The 21529-nt window shown below is 37.7% G+C and overlaps 1 protein-coding gene across 1 annotated transcript in view; it reads left to right on the forward strand.

Annotated features, from left to right (window-relative positions):
* Window positions 1-21529, forward strand: part of LOC104368227 (macrophage mannose receptor 1-like) — a 31337-nt gene continuing 9808 nt past the window's right edge. The window contains exons 1-22 of the mRNA XM_032991376.2: window positions 1-133; window positions 1847-2245; window positions 2992-3165; window positions 4148-4312; window positions 4603-4719; window positions 5637-5780; window positions 7125-7307; window positions 7494-7648; window positions 8521-8634; window positions 9357-9472; window positions 10283-10431; window positions 10861-11060; window positions 11451-11572; window positions 12333-12420; window positions 13130-13274; window positions 13741-13776; window positions 13865-14034; window positions 14902-14969; window positions 16671-16771; window positions 18006-18148; window positions 19675-19789; window positions 20937-21085. Of these exons, the coding sequence (XP_032847267.1) occupies window positions 73-133; window positions 1847-2245; window positions 2992-3165; window positions 4148-4312; window positions 4603-4719; window positions 5637-5780; window positions 7125-7307; window positions 7494-7648; window positions 8521-8634; window positions 9357-9472; window positions 10283-10431; window positions 10861-11060; window positions 11451-11572; window positions 12333-12420; window positions 13130-13274; window positions 13741-13776; window positions 13865-14034; window positions 14902-14969; window positions 16671-16771; window positions 18006-18148; window positions 19675-19789; window positions 20937-21085 (3114 nt within the window). The 5' untranslated portion in view covers window positions 1-72. The remainder of the gene's footprint in view (window positions 134-1846; window positions 2246-2991; window positions 3166-4147; window positions 4313-4602; window positions 4720-5636; window positions 5781-7124; window positions 7308-7493; window positions 7649-8520; window positions 8635-9356; window positions 9473-10282; window positions 10432-10860; window positions 11061-11450; window positions 11573-12332; window positions 12421-13129; window positions 13275-13740; window positions 13777-13864; window positions 14035-14901; window positions 14970-16670; window positions 16772-18005; window positions 18149-19674; window positions 19790-20936; window positions 21086-21529) is intronic.

Raw genomic sequence — 21529 nt, forward strand, 5'->3', positions numbered from 1 at the left:
TCTTGCAAGGCACAGATTCGGTCTTCGGCATCAATTTGAGGTTAAGGGGATAAGGGACTGAAACATTTGGCTATGGCTGTCTACCTGCTGCTGATTTTTCTCTTTTCCTTTAGTACATCTCTTCAAATATCTGGTAAGTCTTTATCATTTGCTGAGTATGGAGGTTTGCAAGTTCTTTCTCATGCTTTCCTGATGTCCTCCTTGGTGGACAATGAATTTAGCTCTAGGCACAACATGTAATTTGAAACAGTTTTATTCATCTCTTAAATTTGGTGGTATCTGAACAGGTATTCTGTTTCTTTAACCCAGCTTTCAAGGTGGTGCACGAGTGAAAGAAATATACCAACAGATGTGGGCATAACCTAGACAGTGTTGATTCTTGAAAATCAGTCAGCTGAATGCAGACAAAAGCTGATCTGAAATTACTTCATCGGACATTAGAACAGCTCAGAAATACAGGCCAGTGTCCACTCAGCATGTACAGAACCACTGGCAGATGTGTGCTTTGAGTTTCCTGGGCAGCTCGTATAGACTCTGGCATACTGTTCATTGCATATTGGAATCCTGTTTCCAAGCTGATGGCTATAGGAAGGACGGTAAAAGCTTCTGTTTGTTAGACTTCAGACACTTCTACTGCTGAGAGGAAAACAAATGACACTGTGTCTGCAGCTCTTTCCCACAGGAAGCTCCCAGCTAGAGAGAACTGCGGGAGTCCAGTGCTACTGCATGAATGGCGGCAGAGACTAGCCAATGCTGATCTAATCCACTACAGGAGAATTTCTTCTGTGCATGTTTTTGGGTGAGACCAAGATGTCTCTAACCCATCCTCTGCTAACCTTCTCAAGAGCCACTGCAGCAAGAGAGCTGTGCCAGGGGAAATGCCATCTGGCTTGTTCAAGTCTGCAGCCCTTCAGAGAAACATCACGAAGGCTGTTCGACTACTCCCTAGCAGAAATAGGTTGGGGGGGGGCGTTATGAACCCCCGTTTAACTGTTCCACCCTTGGCAAGAATCCTCGGGTGGCAGTAAAGCTCAATGGCACAGCTGAGTGAGTTGGATGATGTTGCTGTCACTCAGAGGGGAGCTGAGGGATGTAAGGAGAGCTGCAAAAATGTCCAAGGTTTGGAGCAGGCTGAAGTTGTGCCCCTTTTTTGAAGCTGATCTTAAGAAACAAACCCTTGTCATGCAGTGTCTCACGTTTCCGTTTACAAGTGTAGCTATTAATGGCACTTGGGATACTTGCATAGCTTAACTGTGCTCGGAACTGAAGTGATGATGCTGCAAGTTGTTTCTCCTGAGAAACTCACAAGTTGAACTCCATGAACAAATGACTTTTTGCACAGTTGCCAAAATGTACAAAATAATTAACGAAAAATGCCCCACTTGCGTGATAAGCTGAAAAACACAATGTCATTCTGGGCCAAATATAAAAATAGAGGAATTTTAAGTATGTAAGCAACTTTTATTACCTCTAAAGCAAAAAGTCCTTTTACTTGCAAACTTAAAGCCTGTTTAATATGCTGTGTGGTGGTGGAACTTTGAAGAACTCATGAAATTTAATAAAAGTAATTTTTGAATGGCATTTTGAGAATAGTATGCTTTAAGGAGGGATGTGAAGAAGAACAATTTATTTTGAAAGAGCTATATTTTCAGCTTCTGTGTTACTTGCATCTTAAGAACATTTTGATGAATATCCTTCATAATGATGATTAATGTCCCCTGATTTCTTTCTCTATGGACTCTATATATTCAATCTTTTGTTATAGCAGACTGGCAAATAACATGTAACTGACTTATCCCTTATGAAATCTCTGCTCAGATGTTTGCGTTCTCATTTTATTTTATAGATAGTGGAATATTTTCAATCTATAATGAAGATAGCAAGCTCTGTGCCCAAGCTCAGAACTCTAGCTCGGTCATAACTACTGCTTGTGATGAGCACAACGAGTTTCAAAAGTTCAGGTGGGTCTCTGCCACGCAGCTGCTGAGCATGGCACTCAAGCTGTGTCTGGGAGTGCTCGCCAAGGACGATGAGGCTGCCATCACGTTGGAACCCTGTAACAGGACAAATGAGCTCCAGTGGTGGGAATGTAGAAATGAGTTGCTTGTTACCCATGGCAAGGATTTATTTTTCAACTATGGCAAAGGGAAGGGGAAGAAAATCAGGTTATCCAGAGGATCAGGCAAAGGGAGCAGGTGGAAAATCCATGGAACTGCAGACAGCGTGTGCTCTCAGCGCTATGAGGGTGAGTACTGAAAATATATCTTTATTTCTATGTAACTTCACTGCCCCTATTTACAAAGCATTCCACCACCTTCTTGTCATGCAGCAAGCCTTTTCTTACATTGATATCAGTAGCGGAGCTAACTACAAATAGGGTGTAGAAATGCAAGGCAAATATGGCTGTATGTACTTCTGCATAACTTGGAACGTGCAATTATTTCAAATGATAGAATAAAATGACAAAAGCCTATGATGTAATCATAAGGGAGAATTGGAATTCTGTTTGTACAACAGTGGGAGGAAATCTATGAGGGTCAATTCCCACCAGAGTCACTTGCAAAATTAAGATATAACTTCCTCTCATGAAGACTAAAAAAAATATTCTAATAGCTCTTTTCCGAGCCTCTTCAACCATACAGGGAAAAAAAGAATGAACCTAAATATCATTCAAGGACAGAAGTTTGTATGCAATTGGAGAAGCTGAGTCATGAGCACCTCAGACACAGTAGTCCAGATAGGAGTGAAAACAAAAAGTTAGAGAGAAGGTAGTCTGAGGGCCAGTGAAGGGTTGTTTGAGGTTTGTTTCTGAATATCTTGCCATAGCATACCTGATTGGCACAACAGCCTTGGAAGGCTTTGTAGTAATGAAGTACTGATGTACTGAGCTCTTGCACAACTCAACTGTGTCCATGAAGAGCTGCCTATGAGCAGACACCGGTGAACATCTGATGCCAACTGGCTACTACTGATCTATATTTCTTTCTGTAGATATCTATACACTGGAAGGAAATGCCTTTGGTGCACCTTGTGTGTTCCCTTTTAAGCTCAATGGTAAATGGTATGCTGAGTGCATCCCTCGGAGTGATGATGCAGGCTCTCTCTGGTGTGCAACTTCTTCAGATTTTGATAAAGACCAACTTTTTGGAAATTGTCCACTAAAAGGTAATTTATTTATAAAGGTTTCAGGAAAATCATTAAGCAAAATTTTCATCCACTTTCGTGGTCAAAATCTCCTTGGTATATGGAAGTAACATTGTACAGTAAGCTGGATTCTGGCTAGCCTAGTTCACTGGTGAGCTATGCAATGATAAAATGAGGTAGCTGCTCTTCACTCTCACTGTTTCTCCAGCAGAGATCAGAAGTGGTTCTACAGTGCTCCAGAGATTGGTTCATATGGGAGTATTCTGAGGGTGGTGACTGGAATTGAGGTAAAAAGGAAGAGAAAACCCCTCGGATTAGGTGAGAAGAAAGTCAGGGCAACTGAAAGGCAGAAAGAAGTGCAATGGATGAGGAAGCTGAGATAAAGGGAAGCAGGAGACAATGGTGTATCATATGATGGAGCAGAGAAAAGGAAGACTGGAATAAATGGAAGGGTGCAGGACAGGGGCAGTGACCTTCACCTGCCTTCGGTGCTCCAGTGTTCCTTACACCTATGAATCATCCAACACAGGTTTCCAATAACTGCAGCACAAATTCCCTACCCCTTTACCTTCTTCACATCTGATTGATCAGAAACAATAATATCTGTCATGTTGGGAGGTCTGGTAGAGCGTAAGGGGGGTCTCAAGATAAGAAATGGGTGTGGAAACCAAGATTCTCTGTATATGAAATAGAGAATGCATGTGTACAGGTAGAATATATCAGTGAGTGGGTTAATGTTGACTAAACTGTGAAAGAAGTAAATGCGTTGTATAAATAAAAAGGAATAGGGTCAATATAGAAAAATTATTTTTGTAAGGATAAATAATTCCTTATGTGATTAATGTATTATTAGTATTGAACAAAGGGTATTTGAGTGGGGCAAACTATATGTAAAAAATTAGTAAACCATACAGCTACATAGTTTTAATCTGCAATGAAGATTTTGTTTCCTGTGTTAACAAGTATGATTATCTTGTCAAGCTGCTGTTATTATGTTTTATAGACACCATCCACAACGACCTTTGGAAAACAAATCCTGTGACAGAAACCCACTATCAGATAAACTCAGAGTCACTTTTGACATGGCACCAAGCAAGAAAAAGCTGCCAGCAGCAGAATGCAGAATTATTAAGTGTCACAGACCTTCGTGAAGAAATGTATTTGTTAGGTAAATTAAAAACAAACAAACAAAGAAATAAAATTAATGCATATGTTTAAAAGTAGGTCAGTTCCAAGAGTTTTAACATAGATACTTTTTAGCTGTGAAAATAGGTTTTAGTGACATTCTTAAAAAAGCTTGTCCCTTTCTCACAAAAAAAAAAAAAATGCATTAAAACAGTGGAAAAAATCTAACCTATGACAGTTTTTCCTTGTTTGAAAATTTTATTTTAAGTTTTATTGAATAACTTACAAAATCAGAGGTGTTTAATAACTCGACTATTTCTTTTGGCCATTTAGGTCTCACTAGTGACCTCGGTATCAATGCAAAGCTCTGGACTGGTCTTTTCAGTACACTTGACAGTGGCTGGCAATGGACTGGGGGCAGTCCTTTCAGATACCTAAACTGGGCTCCAGGTAAGTGCACTTCTCTGAAACAATTATCAGCGTCTGGGCCAAAACTCTCTTCCTCAAATTCCTGTTACCTAATTCCCTTGGTTTCATAGAATTTTCACAGGTTACAGGAGATTATGACAAAGGTAGGATATTACAGTAATAGAGATCATGTCAGAGATGGATTGTCATTAATTCTGAATTTCCCAGAAAAAAAAATAGCTCATCCAAGTAAACAATTAAAACCAAATATCTCTACCTCATTATATTCTTTTTTTCCATCCACAGTTTTCTCATCAGGCATATTATTCAATCCAAATAAAAAAAAAAAAGCCATGAAAAAATGATATAAAGAGAATGTAAAGAGAAAAAAATTAGAGAGAAAAATTGCATAAAAATACTTTCAATTGTTCTCAGTTACTGCTTATGACATTTATCTGAGGTACTTTATCTTAATAAATTTCTACTCTTTTCTTAGGATCTAAGTCACCATCTGGTATGTTGCCATGTTATGTATTTTCATAATAGCTGTTGTCACTACAGGGAAATCCAAAGGGTGAGCACTGCTGTGAAATTAAATATGCATTTCATGTCCAGTGTTCAACAGGAAAAGATGCTGAGTTGTTTGCAATACTACCATCCCATAAGGAATTGTGTCTGAAATTAACTTTTATAAACCTCTTTTCTGTATGCTGTCATACTTCAAATACACGAATTTCTTCTTAAGAAGTTTATGGGAGAAGAGGAGCAAGTCTCGCGTTTGAGATGTTGGCACTGTCAGCCATCCCAGTGGTGCTCCCTTGTTGCCTTTCTTGGGAATTATCACTCTAAAGAATAATACACCAGTGGCCTTGCAGCTGCAAAACCCCTCTGCATTCCCTTCTGCAATGAGGTGAAAATTTGCAGTGTTAACAGAGGGATTCTGTGCCTCTTTCCTAAAGGAAATCCCTCTGTGGAATCTGGAAAAATATGTGGGACTTTCCAAGGTAGAAATGGCAAATGGGAAAACCAGGTGTGTGATCGGAAACTGGGATATATCTGCCAAAAGAGAAACTCCTCCTTAGATTCCTCCACTATTGACTCCGGTAAGTTTTGCAGTGAGTGAGAAATACTGGGAGGATGCCATATGTGAAATGACAATATATTGTCAAAACAAAAGGATTACACTTGTGGGTCAAACACTGAGAAGACTTTCATTTTCTGGCTCACTTTAAAGATGATGTCTAGATGTTGTTTGTCATTTTGGAAAGATCCCAGGGTATTAAAGAAGGCAGGATTATGCGCTTATTCATGTGATCCAGACCATGACATACTGATGAATAGCCTGTGCTCTGAAAAATACACTAAAGATATGTCTTGCTAAAAGATGTGATCAGGTTTCTATGTCCCCTGGCTCTCTCTGACTCTTTTTGCTCTGTTCTGAAAGGAAAACTTCAGAATATGGGGCTGGCATCTTTTCCAAATTGACTTTCCTTTCCACATGAGGCAGACTAGGTCTTATCTATGTAAAGAAAAAGGTGTGCAGTTACTTCACTTGGGAATTCCCAGCATGTGACTAACTCTACAGTAACTCCCTCAACTACATATATACTAGTATATTAGATTATTCTTTGACTCAGGGGATGAATGGCACATCATATCTGGTATCCTATACATTCTGGCTGCATCCAGATGGTTTCTGGGGATGGTTTCTGACCCATGTTAACCTCCAAACATGCCTGGAGGTTGTTTAGGGGAGTGCAAGTTTGAGCAGGTCAAAACCATGTCCAGGGAACATTGAACAATGTGGTTGACCTTCAACCAATATTGGGTGCACATCCTGCCTTCTTCAGTTTACTGTGCAGGTACAGACCGTGTAAATCTTCAGAGCAGTAGAAGATGGTTGGCCATACTAAATTCACACCAAGAAATAGCCACTGAACAAAGTGCGTGGCATTTCTGTGCAGCTGGGATTTCTGAAATGTCTGCTATAACATAAATGTGTCTAGGTTTTCTGGTATAGGATTTGGGCTGTGCAAGAGCTCCAATTGCCTCTTGATCACCTAGTGTTTCCAGAGAAAAAATTTACAAAATGTCCCAAATTCACCAAGATAAAGTCTCTGTGTAGGAAAAGAGGCCTTTTTCTGTAAAACATGGCCATACCCAGAGTCTCAATGAGGGAGATTTAACAGAGTTTTGCCCTGTAAGTTTGCATGCCAATTTACTAAGTATTTATTTAATCCTGTAAAAGAGTTTTTCAGTAGTTCCCAGCACAATTGGGTTGGAAAAATCTGGCTTGTATTCTTTGTGATCCTCAGACTTTTAATTCTCTCCTCTGCCAGTATGTGCTCCAATATTTCAAAATCATGTTAGATCAGTTTATTTTCTTTTTGATTAAAAGAAAGCACTGAACAGGACTCCTCATTAATTGTTTGAAATATATTTTTTAGGTGACTTAAAGCCTTTTAAATGCCCCAGGGAATGGGTGGCCTATGCAGGTCATTGCTACAGAATTTACAGAACACCCAAAATATGGAAAGCAGCCCAGTCTTCCTGTAGAAAAGAAGATGGAGAGCTGGCGAGTATTCATAATATTGAGGAGTACAGTTTTATAGTATCTCAGCTTGGGTACAGTGAGTATTCCTGCAGGTCAATTTTTTATCTGGAAAATATTTTTATACTGTTGATATTATTAATTTAATAATTTTAACCATGACCTTAAATGTTTTTTAAAAAATCTTTCAGTCAAAAGTAGGTGTGAGATGTGATAGTTCCATTTTAAGACATACCTGTACCTACAATTACCTTTGTGTTCCCAGAGCCAGATGATGAACTGTGGATTGGTCTAAATGACTTCAGGGTTCCAATGTATTTCGAATGGAGTGATGGGACACCTGTGACTTACACCAAATGGCATCACGGAGAGCCTACCCACACACAGAATAAGGCAGACTGCATTGTTATGAAGGGAGAGGTAAAAAATCCCTTTCTCACTTTCATGCTTCCCTTTGCCCTTCGTGCCCCCCAAAAGGAAAACATTTGTGACAAAAAAAAAAAAAAAAAAAAGGGACATGGGTTTTACAGGTTTTTATGAACTTGGTTTATTTCAGAATATCTTAGTGTGGAGGGAGACTGGACACCAGATCTCAGAAGGTGTATGGTGGAGCACCAGAAGCAGTGCGCTGCACTGAGACTTGGTCTGCTCTGCAACAGTTACAATGAATCTCCCATCTGAAACTGGTTGAAGTAACTCATCCTCCATACTCAACATGGCTGATCATAGCTGCATAGTGCAATACTTGGAGCAGGGTCTTTCTTATGTTTCCCTCAAAGCAACTGAAGTATAGGTTTATTAGAGCTACTTTGGAGGCTTATATTACTGGAGGCACAAAAAATTACGTAAAAAAAGTTCTGTCCCATTTTATACTCTGTATAAAATGACATACCATAATACTATGGAAAAAGACTAAATACATTTTTTATATTTTATGTTTAGTTTGTCCAACATTTCCTTAGTATTGTCATCTGCTTATATGAGCATAATAAATACTATGCTGGTGAGAATAGAGTGGAACAGCAGGTTTCCTTCCTGCTCTCATCAGACACAGAATCTTTAATACACGCAACCCTCATTCTCACACCTCTGAGGAAATGTGTCCCTTACTGTCTTTATCGTGTTGCCTATTTGGGAGTATTGGAGAAAGCATCAAGGCAAGGAAGAGAGCTGAAACAGCCTCAGCCATACAAAGAGAGAAGGGTTCTCTCTGATGATGGTGAATATTCCTGTTGGATGTGGATTTCCTCTAGATTTCACTTCTCTCTGTGGTTTCTTTTTACCATGCTCAGGATGGATTCTGGGCTGACAGTGCTTGTGAAACGAAACTTGGTTACGTCTGTAAAAGGAAACCTCTGGCAGAAGAACCAGGGGCAGATGAGGTTACTTACCCAGGCTGCCAGAAAGTAAGTGTAAAACAAAAGCAGAAAATGTTGTTGCGTCATACTTTCACTCCCATGATAGTGAATGTTACAGAAGTCAATTATTTTGACTGTTCTTGATGTAGCCCTAGAAAACTGTTAATTTCGTATGTACTGATACTTCTTAGACCAATGGGGAAATTTTTCTTTATTTAACCAAAATATAGATTGACTTTTTTATTCCCTTACGTGTGCACTTCACTCAGCTCTCTCCTAGTGCAGACCTTGTCACTTAACCTGTAAAAGCCTCTCTCTGCAGAACATGTAAATACTCTTTTATGCTGTAACTCACTGGACTTGTGTTGCATGCAGACTTCTCGGTTTAATCAATCTGCCACAGGAGTCAAGAATATTTGAGCTGACTGTTTTGCAGATTGTTTGTAGCCTCTTGCAACAGCTACACTTACACAATAAGCAGTCAGAGCAGGTTTTACACAAGGAGCTGCAAAGTGGCAGTGAGTGTGCTTGCCAGCACCAAGTCATAACCATGGCTCACTGCTCGCAAAGACACCTTGTGTGTCCTTTATCAAGGGGCAGGACACAGAGCTGTGGTTACAAATGGAGTATTTGATTATCCTCTTTGTTTCTTCTCGTGACTTCTGAGATTAATTTTGGCTTGGGGTGTGGTTTTAACGTGTTTTTTGGAAGCATACTGTGTTGTGCAATCTGACAGCTCCTCCATGCATCTCTGCTGTTGACCCTGGCAGGGCTGGATGAAGCACGGCTTCTACTGTTACTCCGTGGGGCAGTTACCAGCAACATTTTCAGAAGCAAAACAGATCTGTGAAGAAAACAAAGGTTACCTGACTACTGTGACAGACAGGTACAGAAACATAATTCTTGTCCTTTCATACATGCAACCAGGATGGAAAGGCCAAACAGAAATCTCTTCTTACTTTGCAGTAATTCACAGCGTCTAGTGTGACACCACTCCTTTGCGGGAAAATTTATGGTAGAACTGAAGAAGTATTGCAAAATACATCAGGGGCTTTTATGTCATCAATACAAACATTCAAGCCATTGCTACTACACACCTTCACTGTTGACTCCAGGAACTGAAAAATTGAGTCAACCCCCAAACAACCCCAGATTGCCAGATTGTTTTAAGACTTATTGAACTAAAAATAAACAGATAAAAATGGAACTATTTATTTCTTCTGGATTTGAGCTTTTCAGCTTTTTCTTTGTAATAAGAATCTGGAAGCTAAGATCTGGAAACTTACCATTCTTAGAATAAAAGTAGATTTTTTTCCCCCAAGTAACAGGATTTAAAGTTCTAGACCTTATCATAAAGCTCAGTAAAACACTGTAGCACTTATTTATACAGAATGAATAACATAGATACATTAATACAAGTATTGTTTGGCTTGTGATGTCGTAGTGCAGTACAAAAGTAGAACAGAATCAATTCTTATCATGATTTGTGTTACCAAAATATAAAATAAAAATTAACTTACATGACAATTAAAACTATAAAAGTACAATCATTATGCTTGCTTAAATCCATACTTCTCTTTTCCCACATACTAACAAATCACCTTAACTTTACCATATTTGCTACAATAAACTATTTGAAGAAATGAACAAATTATGATAAAATGTGATACATCAGTTTGGTACTTATTCTTCACAGATATGAACAAGCTTTTTTGACATCTGTAATTGGATTCAATCCAACAAAGTATTTCTGGATTGGTCTCTCAGACACAGAGGAACAGGGGACGTTCAGGTGGGCCAGTGGGGATGCGGTCATCTTCACTCACTGGAATGCAGGAATGCCCGGTATGTGCCATGGGAGCCACAAACTTTCTGCTCTAGGAACCCAAGAAGTGAGGGTTTGAAAGCTAAAAAGTGGTTTAGAAACTCTTTTGGCATAAAGTAGCAGAAATAACGGTGTGACTTTCGGTTTGTGCTACAGGGATTAAATCAGAGACTGTGGTAACTCCTTCCAGTAGGGCACCTGGGACTGCATGTGTCTGTTGGTATCATTTGCTCATTGTTGTTTGATGGTTTTCATAAGTGACTCATAGTATAATGTAAAAGGAATTTAATAATATTTCTTTTTATGATTTAATTGAAATGCATGTGAGCTACTATGAGCTATTTGCATCCAAACACAGTGAGGAAAGGTTACTCTTAAGTAAGTAGCATATGCTTTAAGAAGATGCAGCCATTTATCAATAAGGTTTAAAAATGTTATGTTTCATGAAGGAAGGGAGTCAGGCTGCGTGGCCATGATAACTGGAACCTCAGCTGGATTATGGGATATTTTGAACTGTGAAGAAAAAACCATGTTTCTCTGCAAACAGTTGGTAGAGGGAGTGACCCCCCCTCCTCCTCCAACGACGAGCCCTCTCCCATCATGCCCAGAGGGATGGCAATCTACTACTCAGAGCAGCTCCTGCTTCAAAGTAGGTGTTTACTTTCTGAATGCAAATGTTTGTCATTTCCAATGAGATTATGTTTTGTATATGAATGGAAGGTGGATTTTATCCTGCCTACCTGATAGGTAGTCTGTTGTAACATGTCTACAGCCATCCCCAGTTGGTGTGGCTGGGAAGTGCTGGAAAGCGCTGTATATAGGTTGAACTGAAGGTTGGATTCACATGGACTCTGAGGTTATATGAAAAGCAGAGTTGCAATAATCAAATTTGATAGGTGGCCACAGACTTATGGTTGCACAATTAAATAGTATGTAATAAAACTAGAGATCAGGAGACCAGAAGAAAGATAAAAGACTAGAATTCTGTTTCTAAGTTTCTGTAATACCCAGCACAGTATTTAATTGTCCATTTTTACAGATTTTTCAGGGAGGAAGGGAGAAAATGCAAACATGGTTTGGTGCAAGAGATTTTTGCAGAGCCATTGGAGGAGATCTGGCATGTATCCACAGTGAAGAAGAACAAAACCTAATAGCTGGCTTGTAAGTATCTGCACAGTCCATAGTTTAAATATAGGAAAAAAAATATTTAAAAAAAATATCTTTCTGAAAGACATAGAGAATTTCTGGTGATCAATGTCTACTTTGCAACGATGGTGTATATCTTCGGAAAGTGGCAGAAGGAAAGGGGTAGAAAGACGTAAGCAAAAGGGTTTCTCAACAGGCCTCTGGGAAGGTGATGTTATGCATTGAAGGAGCCTGAACGTACAGAAAAATGAAAGAAGGATCATCAAAATTGGATTCAAATGAGTTTTGTTCAAAGAGTTAAAACTGATCTTTTTAGCTCATTTGTAGTTGTTTAGTAGACGAAATACTATTGATGAAAGGAATAGTTTGTGCTGCTTTCCTTTCTTAGTTAAGAGGAAAAATTGGGAGATTAATGAAAGCCTGACCTATTGATGTGTTTATATAAATGTTTAAATCAATCTTATGAGTACAGACAGGCCTGAATTTGGATGCCTAAGGTACTTGGTGGAACCAACACCTTAAAATATATTTTCATTTAACTCAGTATTTGTGGACTCATGACAACTGTGATCTTTCCCATGAAGTTCTGTGTTTCACTCCTTCCTGCCATGTGCAGTGCCAGGGTGGTTTTACCCACACGACAATTGAACGATTACTTTATATGACTATCTCAAATGATACTTCAAGCATCAAAACACTGAGAATAATGTAATGATAAATCTTCTCCTTCTCTATTTCACAATCTATCTGATTGCCTATATTTGTAATCATCCAGAAAGAGAGATTATCTTCACTTCTCTTACTGGATGGGTTTAAGTGCCTTGGACTCCGATAGTGGATTTACATGGAGTGATGGCTCACCAGTGAGTAAATAATTTATTGTTCCATCTTTTTGTCTAATTTTTCATTTATATTGTCAGACAGCTCTCACAACTCCTCCTATACAAGCAGCAAGTGACCTTAAGTCTTTACTACCTGATTCCACTCTAGGAGTTAGTTTTTATCTTACGATAATTCATAGTTATAGATAAGAGTATAACATTTAGAGTAATGAAATAACACCAAATGTGATGGAATATGTCTCCTGATCTAAGCAAATCTGCTTGTATTAATCTATATTTCCATTTGTCATTTACTGCTAGAAATAATTTTGTATGTCTACACAAGCTAGGCTTTGTTGCCCTTGCTATCTTACGTAGATCAAGGTCTGCAAGGCCCAAGTCCATATGGCAACACTGGTGTATTGTCTCAGGTTGAAACACTGGAGCAGGATAACCAGCCCAGCAGCCAGAGGACAGTACTTGGATACTTCTTTCTAGATCTTGACAGAAGAACTTAATCTCTCTTGATAACAGAGGGCAACAACTTCTTGGTTTACTAACATGGCTTATAAATACATAGATGAATCCTTATGCTATGCAAGGGCCATGTCCTTCTCCTTACAAGTTCTGGCATCAAAGCACAAGACAGACAATGAAATCAAATGAAGTACATTCTTCTTTAACAGGATGATATAAGACAACTGTTTCTCTTTAAAAGGAAAATAGTAACAGAGCTGTGTTTCCGCTATAGGTAAATTTTGAAAAATGGGCAAGTGGAGAACCAAATAATTATGATGGAAATGAAAAATGTGGCGTGTTTAGTGGCTACAATAATATGAACTGGAATGATTTGTTTTGTGAACATATGCAGGACTATGTTTGCCAAATAAAAAAAGGTAAGATAACTTTCTTCCTTAAGCAACTTTTAGAGGCAGATGAGAATATCCTTTCCAGGTCAGATCACAGTATCTGCACATATTAGAGCCAGCTGTGCCATCAAGCACGATGAAACACCAAACACATTTTATTTTAAATAAAAACAGTTGAAAACTATAAATTAATCCATGAGATACATATGCAAGTTTGAGATGTATATGCATCATGTTGAGGAAGTGAAATACAACAGCCTAAAGACAGGCATAGGCAAGCTTAACTTGTGATCATCATTAACATGGTATTTTGCTGAGTGTAACACCTTTTTTTCAGATATTCTGAGAAATTCAGTGACAAAAATAAGCACACTGAGTTACCCTTAAGTTCAATTTTATTACTTGGAATTAAAATTATAACAACTTTATAAATATATTTAGTTGAGAGATACCTGAGAAACATAATATACTCAGATATTTATTTACATTGCAGGTGCATCACTGAAACCAGAGCCTACTTCCAAATTCAGTAAGTCTTGTACTTCCAATAACAGAAATAAATTAACATATAATGATTTTAGTTTCTATTACAGACTGCCTAATGTCTTACTTTGCAGATTATGAATATATTGTTAGTGAAGATGACTGGATAATATATAATCACAAGGAATACTACTTCAGCAACGAACCAATGCCTATGGAAAAAGCCAGAGACTTTTGTAAGAAGAATGGTGGTGATCTTGCTGTCATTGAGAATGAAAGTGAAAAAAATTTTCTTTGGAAATATGTAAGAAACATGTTTTACTTCTGAAATACACTGTTCTGTCTTGCACTGAGGCACCTTTTTCAGTTGGCTTCTGAAATATTAGAAAGTGGTCCCCATCATAAAAAAAAAAAAAACACAAGTGTCACTTTTCATGCGTTTATCTTCTTAAAGCTTTATCATAATCATTAATTTGATAAATTGCTACACTTGGACAAATCCTCAGCTTCTTTTCAAGAACAATCTCAGGGCACAACTTTCAAAAACCTTGCTCTGTTTAGCTGAAAGCTACAGTTACTGAGTATGTTTTGTTTTCCAACTCATTCTTTTCATAGAATTCAAGAAAAGATTTTTCCCTTTTTTTGTCAAAATAGATTTCAGGTTTTTCAGAAAAAGATTTAAACCAGATTATTTTCTAATAGGAAGAGAATAACCCGATGATGATATACTCTTTTGGAAATAGTTTCGTACTGTTAAAACCAAATATGAGTCTGTCCTTTCCTGCACATGACTAAGTACTAAACCCTACCATTTACTTGTAGCCTTTCAGCAATTTCTCAGTATGTTTTCCAAAATGTCTTAAAAATATTGCTTTATTTTGCAGCCTGTTTAAGAGGTCATTCTTAACTTCTTAACATAGCTTTTTGCTCCATTTCTTTTCCATCCCATTCTGCTTTATTTTTTAAAAAAATTTAAATACTGAAAATTGGAGGAAAATTTTTCATTTTGCAGTTCAGGCACATAATTCAGCAGCTCCCTGCACATTGCATTCAATGCAATCGTTCAACTGAAACTATTACTTTTTTTTTTAAAGCTTGCTTATTTGTTTTGAAATATGTTTTCTTACAGTTAATTAAAATTCTTTTTTTTTTTTTTTTTTGTGTGTTTTAGACTTTCTATAAAGACTGGGGAAATAACTTTTATATTGGCTTAAGTGTGAGCCTTGACAAGACATTCCGGTAAGTGAAATGAAATTAAGCTTGTCAGACTCAGAATGTGAATATTTGGCATAGCTGTCTGTAAGAGACTACTGAAGTTCAGTGACTGACACAACGTAACAACAGCCATGTCTTGACATAAAGTTTTAAAATATGATTCTGCTCCTCAGGGGAGCATTTCTCCCATAATAGTTTCACTTTTTATCTCCCCTTCTTTTGGTTCTATACTCTGCTTTTTTATTGTGAGGCTGAGATGTTCACTCACAGTCAGTGAGGTGTCATCCTCTTTTCCTTATTAGATGAAAGATAAAATTGGTTGGAGGTCTCTAGGATATTCCAGATGGTACTTTCAGACATTACTGAATATTCAAATGATCAAAGAAAAGGAACCCTCAAAACCTGCAGTGAGAGGCATCATGGTGTTATTTTAGAGGTGAATTATCAATACTGTAGAGCCCTTGTCTAGGAGGTAATTTCCAGATGGTTGTAGCCCAGGGCAGGACAGCTTCAGGCTACATGGAGTCATTACTCTTCTACAAATGTCTTTGGAAGCAATGTGCCCTGAGAATGTCCTAAACCTTCCCTGGAGCCTTAGATGAGTTACAGACACATTTCTCCTGTGGTGCTCTTCTTTCCCAGCCCTCCCCCCTCCCCCCTCCCCCTACCCTTTTTCTAGTGCCTTCTCCTGGGATTTGAGGATTGGCCAGATGAGTCTCAGCCTCTTCATTTCAGTCTTTCTTCTGTTGCCTCAGGATGTCTTTCTTGGCCACAAGCCACAGAGACTTGCCAGTCTGATCTCCTGGATCTCCTGCTTTCTACATCATATCCACTGCTCAGAAAACACTGCTGTTTGTCCAGTTCTCCCTTATTCCCTTTCTAGTCTCATCATCCTCCCTGTTGGATGATGGTTCCGCTATTTATCTTTTTATTTTTTTCTCTTTTTATTATGTACTGTTTTTTGCTATGTGGCTCAGGAAATTTGCAAGTGGAAGCAACCAGGCATCCTGTTGAATTCCTTATTTGTATTTGCAAAAACACACATACAGTTGTTTAGTCTCCAGAACTGGAAAAACACTAAATTGCCCTGGGGTTGATATTGTTTGAATGCACTCAGTCTTGGCAGATTCCCCACTTGATTTCCCTCCTTCCAGTACACTGAGGCTTTTTCACTTTTTTCTTGGCTACTTTTTGAGAATAAATTTGTGGATCACTGAACTAGGAAATGGTTGTTGTACAACTGAAAACAATAGTTGTATAATATTAAAGATTTCTTTTGTTTAACAAAATGGTTCCAAGTGGTCCCCTGTGTGTGGTTCAAGGCTCTCTCTTACCCTCCAAGATCTTATATTATTGCTTTTGGATGCAGGAAATTACTAAAATAGGCCCAGGTTTCTGTTTCTGTGCTCCAGAGAAAACCAGGTCCAGTGCTACACTGGTGTGTTTCCTGCAGGCTATCAAAGTTCAGAGTACGAGAAAGGCTGGGACCACCAGTTGAGATGATTAGTTCAGACCTGGCCTAGGTCAACTGAATAGACAGTTGATATAAATATATTTTTTACTAAATCCAAGTGGAAGGTCTTGGTTTTCTTTTACCAGAGAACAATATGTGTTTGTAAGCTAGGATATAGGAAACTTAAAATACAAAGCTCTAATACATCTTTTACAAAGAAATATTAACTAATTCAACTAAGAATTGTTATTTTCCCAAATTACTTCTTTCAGGTGGATGGATGGAACATCAGTGAACTATGTTGCGTGGGCTCCAAATGAACCCAATTTTGCAAATAATGATGAAAACTGTGTGGTCATGTATACCCAGACAGGTGGGTGCTGTCACACCATTCAGTCTGCATGGTGTGGCATAGGCTTGGGAGGGCTGAATATATGAGGTTGACTGAATTATAATAATGAGCAGGCTGATGTTTGATAAAGTGTTTAAAAAGCATAAGAAAGCAAATCATATTATTTTCTTTCATTTATGCTCTTTACAAAAATTTGACTCTATGTAGCTAACGCACTGGATTACATTTGCAATTTGATTCCTAGCTTTGTCAGAAAATTTCAGTGTGAACAAACCAATTAATCATCAGACCATCTACAGATAGAATCAGTGTTGCTTTTCCTCTAGCCTCGGTCCATCTTACTACATCTCAAGGACATCAGCTGTCTGTTATCATTTGTGCAGTTCCTAAAAATCTAGGGTTTGGACATGGCTTTGATTATTACTAAGCAAAATTATGCACCATTTTAATTAAAATATACATAAATATTCTTTAATTCAGAGAGTTGGAAGTAATTGTGCTTATACCAGCCAAGCACTTAATCTTCTTTGGAGCAGTTAATCTCTTCTACTTTTAAGCATTTCTAATCTCAAAACTGATAGTGTTCCTAGGCTCTGTTAGAAGATGTTAATGGAAGGAAGTGAACAGTTTCAGGGAATTAATATTATGTCCTGCTTTGGAGATCTTCTTTATGATAAGATGAATTATGTCCTGATCTTCACTGAATTATAATTACAATATCTCCATTAAACATAAGGTGTGATTAGCTCTGCTGTAGATAATTACCTTGAACTGTCCGCAGCTAATGAAACGAATGCCATTTTGTTATTCATTCCTGATCTGTAAAATGGGGATGATTATATTAATGTTATATTCTTACATCACACTCCCATAGGAAAAAAAGATATGCAGAAGACTATAAGACTGTGAGAAGCTCAGGTAGTAAGGTAACAAGGACCGGGTACCTTATATAAACAGAGCGATCGAGAGTTCTTACAGGTTTTAGAGAAGTGAATTAAGCATTTGAACTAAAACTCCCCTTTGGCAATGTTATGGTTTTGCAATATTGAAATATTTCTGTTCTCAGAAAAAACATTCATATTCTGAATTTTGATGGAAACCTGAATATTTCTAAGGACCATACATAAAATTTACTCATTATTTCTGGGGCAGAGAAATACAAATACTGTGTATTATAGATTTGCTTTAGGAAAGGACACTTTTTATCCCAGTCTCAGTTGCCCTCTTTTTTCCTTTTATTTTAATTTTCTTTCAGGTACGTGGAATGATCTCAACTGTGGCAGCGTTGAGTTATTCATCTGTGAAAGGCTTAACAGTACTGTTCGCCCAACTGTTGCTCCCACTTCACCACCACCAAAGGGTGGGTGTCCAGAAGATTGGCTCCTCTTTGATAACAAGGTGCTGTATGAAGTGTCAATATACTATATTTTAAAAAGAGCAGTATAAAACCCATCTTTGAGTCAGTTTTTCAGTTGTAGTAGTGTTTTCAGTTATCACAAAATATGTTCTGATTATGTATTTATAAAGACTCTAAAAATACGGTACCTGAAATAGAAAATATAGCCTCTACGGGGATCACGGCAGTTGTGAGGGAGGTCATGAGACATATAAGAAGAAACCCTCATTTTATATTTTTTTGCTAGTCTTTTGTGTTGCCAAGGATGGCTGAGCAATTTCCTTGTGTGGGAGCTGTTGTACGTTCTTGTTTACTGTGCTGACCTTAGCTGGTTGTCACAGGTTGCCTGGACACTTATTCATCCCTTGCCTACTGTGCACTGTCTCTTAAGCCACTAAGGCACCTTCCCTTGAACAAATTTATCATTTTTTTTTTAATAACAAAAAACCTGTTAAGGTTTTAAAATAATCCAGTTATAAACTTCACCACACTTTATTATGTAAGATCACTGTTAGACTTCTCAAAGACAAAAGTTCAGGATATGAAACTGTATGTATTTAAAATCCATAGATCATCATCAATGAAGCTATAAAAGCTGAGACAACAGTGTACACTGTTGAGAATACACCTAGCAATGGAGATAACCCTTGATTACATTGTTTCATCTAGCTCTGTCTTTCTTCCTTCTGGCTAAGCCAAAATATGATTTCAGTTTGATAGAGCTGCTTTGTTTGATATCCACTGTCTGTAGTCTCCTCTGTCTTTCCCTCTCTCAGTCCTAGGCAAAAAAATCACCACCTCAGAGTTTGTTCCCTTTCATGGTGCTCTCTCAAGCTAAAATGTCTGTCGCTTCCTCACCTCCGGGAAGAGGAGCTTCCTTGACCCCTCTCCAAGTGTTTACACATCACTTTTGATTGTCATGGAGCTCCCTTCTGTGCAACTTTTTCCCCAAATTGCCAGATTAATTTTTCAGTTTCTTGCTTTAACTAGAATATTTAGGCTGCTTGACTGACAAAGCTGTCTAATGACATCTTGGTTAAATCTCATAGATCATGTTATAATAAATGGTAAATTCATGATTTTCTTTGTAATGTCAGAATTATTCTCTTTCGGTGATTATCCTGTGAGAACCAAACCTGATTTGACAAACAGAGCAACAGAAGCTGAGATAGTTAGCTTCAGTAACATATCTTATCCTTGTTTGTTTTCTGAGGTTTTCTTAGGCATTCCTCCCACAAAGTCACACCTCAGAAGCATGCTCAGAAGCTTTAACATAATTTCTACTGAAATCATTAGAATGACATATTTCTTCTTCTAAGTATATGCTACAATATTGAGGTTTATGATAATTTTCTAGTACAGCTCTCTTTCATAAAGACTATAGACAAGCTAAAAAGAACTGTGAAATCAGCTAATCTCCCTTTTTGGTTAAAATATTGAGCTTATCTTGTGTGTTACAAACAGAGGTCCTTTCACCAGAAATTAAAATGCCATCCAGTCACAGATATAGCACACTTCTCTTTTTCAGTGTTTCAAAGTATTTGGCCTTGATGAAAACGATACATTGACATGGCATGCTGCACGGAACAATTGTGTTAATTTTGGAGGAAACCTGGCTACTGTATCAAAAAAGGAAACACAAGGTATAAAGTACCAGTGTTTTGATACTGGATGTAACATCAAGTACTTCCTGATAAACAATGAATGTTATAACTTCTGCAATATATGGTATTATTTATGCCATATTAATATAAAGTTATGTTGAATGATAAGTTCCACCTTTGGAAAAATGCTTGTATAGGTTTCAGTGTCTTGATTAACTTTTAAAATCATAGCTTTGGGGTGAATATAGGATGTACAATGGAATTCATACTGTTCAAACAGTAAGATTTTGTGTTAGGGGCCTGTCATATAATAAAATGTCCATATTTTAATTTTTTAAAATGCACATGTAAAAATAGCACACAAAGGGAGTAATATCCAAAACAAATCTCTGTGTACCTAGCTGCTGAGCCAAATGCTGTGGGTGTCAGTGGAGGACACATCCACATGCAGCAGAAGGCTCCAGTGATGGAGTCCCACTTTCCCCCTGTTCCCCTTGCTCTGCTGAACTACAGCCTGCTGGTCTTGTTGCTCAGCATGTTACAGGTTTTTTAGCGAGGCCTCAGGTTTGCTCAGGAAATGTAATGCCTCAGGTCCTGAAGGCTGCACACAGACCACCTCCTAGCTCACTCCATCAGTGCTTATGGTTTATACTTGTTTTCTGTAGCAGAGAAAAGACATTATTTTAATGGAAAGTCAGTCTAGGCAGGAGCTAAAGGAAACAGCATTTGGCCTTCCAAAAAGCTGAGATCTCAGTATATACATACTTAGTCAGTAAGTAGTTTTATTTGTGTTATGCCTGTTTAGAATTGAAATTATTATGTCTGGTTAACAATGAAGTTACCAAAGAAGAAAAGGGAGTGCGCAGTCTGTAGACTCATGTTCTATGTGTCAAGGTTTAGTGTACTTATGTTAATTTCTGTAATATCAGTGTACACATAAATTCCTTTAAAATTTTTAAAAATAATTTTATGTATCAGAATTTGCCCATCTTTGAGTCTGTAAATATTTTTTCAGACTTAACATCAGATGACAATCTATTCTTTTTATTTTTATTGTAAGATTACCATCTTATTAAGAAAGAAAACCAAACCTCATCATCCTGGTTCTAGGCACTCTAGAGTCTGCACTGTTGGGGAAAGGTGCATTCAGTTTCCCTCCCTGTACAATTTTTCTTTTTTCCTTCAGCTTTCCTCATGTCCCTCTTAAAAAATGCTGTGACTGATGCTTGGATTGGACTGAATGACATAAATCAGGAGCACACATTCTTATGGACAGATGGAAGCCCAGTTTACTACACAAACTGGGCAAAAGGTTCCCGAAGTTACTATAGTAAGGTAAACATTAATTTCTAGTTATCACTCAAACATTATAACTTTGGTAGATGAATGTATGTAGCTACAACTGTATTTTCTGTAAAGTTTCCTTTATGAAGATTTTTAGTAATCTTGCTGCTTGTAAAAGCAGAGTAATCATGTAAGAGATCTACTTTCACATTTTTTTTTTTCAACTTCTGTGTTTTGTCATGAATTTTTTGTTATGAATCCGGACAGATATTTGGAAACATTATGCAAAACTCAGACAAGTGAGAATTTCCCTCACTTTACCACGACTGATTAGAAGACTCAAATAAACTATAACATAGCCATAACTATATAATTTGGGGAGTATATTGATTATTGATGAAAATACTTGGATAACTGTATATACTTACATTTCTTGGCACTGAGTGTATTAAGATAAATGCATGGAACAAAATTTTCAAAAGAATGAGACTCTAG

Source organism: Tyto alba, unplaced genomic scaffold (assembly GCF_018691265.1).
Source record: "Tyto alba isolate M040663 unplaced genomic scaffold, T.alba_DEE_v4.0 Super-Scaffold_38, whole genome shotgun sequence".
NCBI lineage: Eukaryota > Metazoa > Chordata > Aves > Strigiformes > Tytonidae > Tyto > Tyto alba.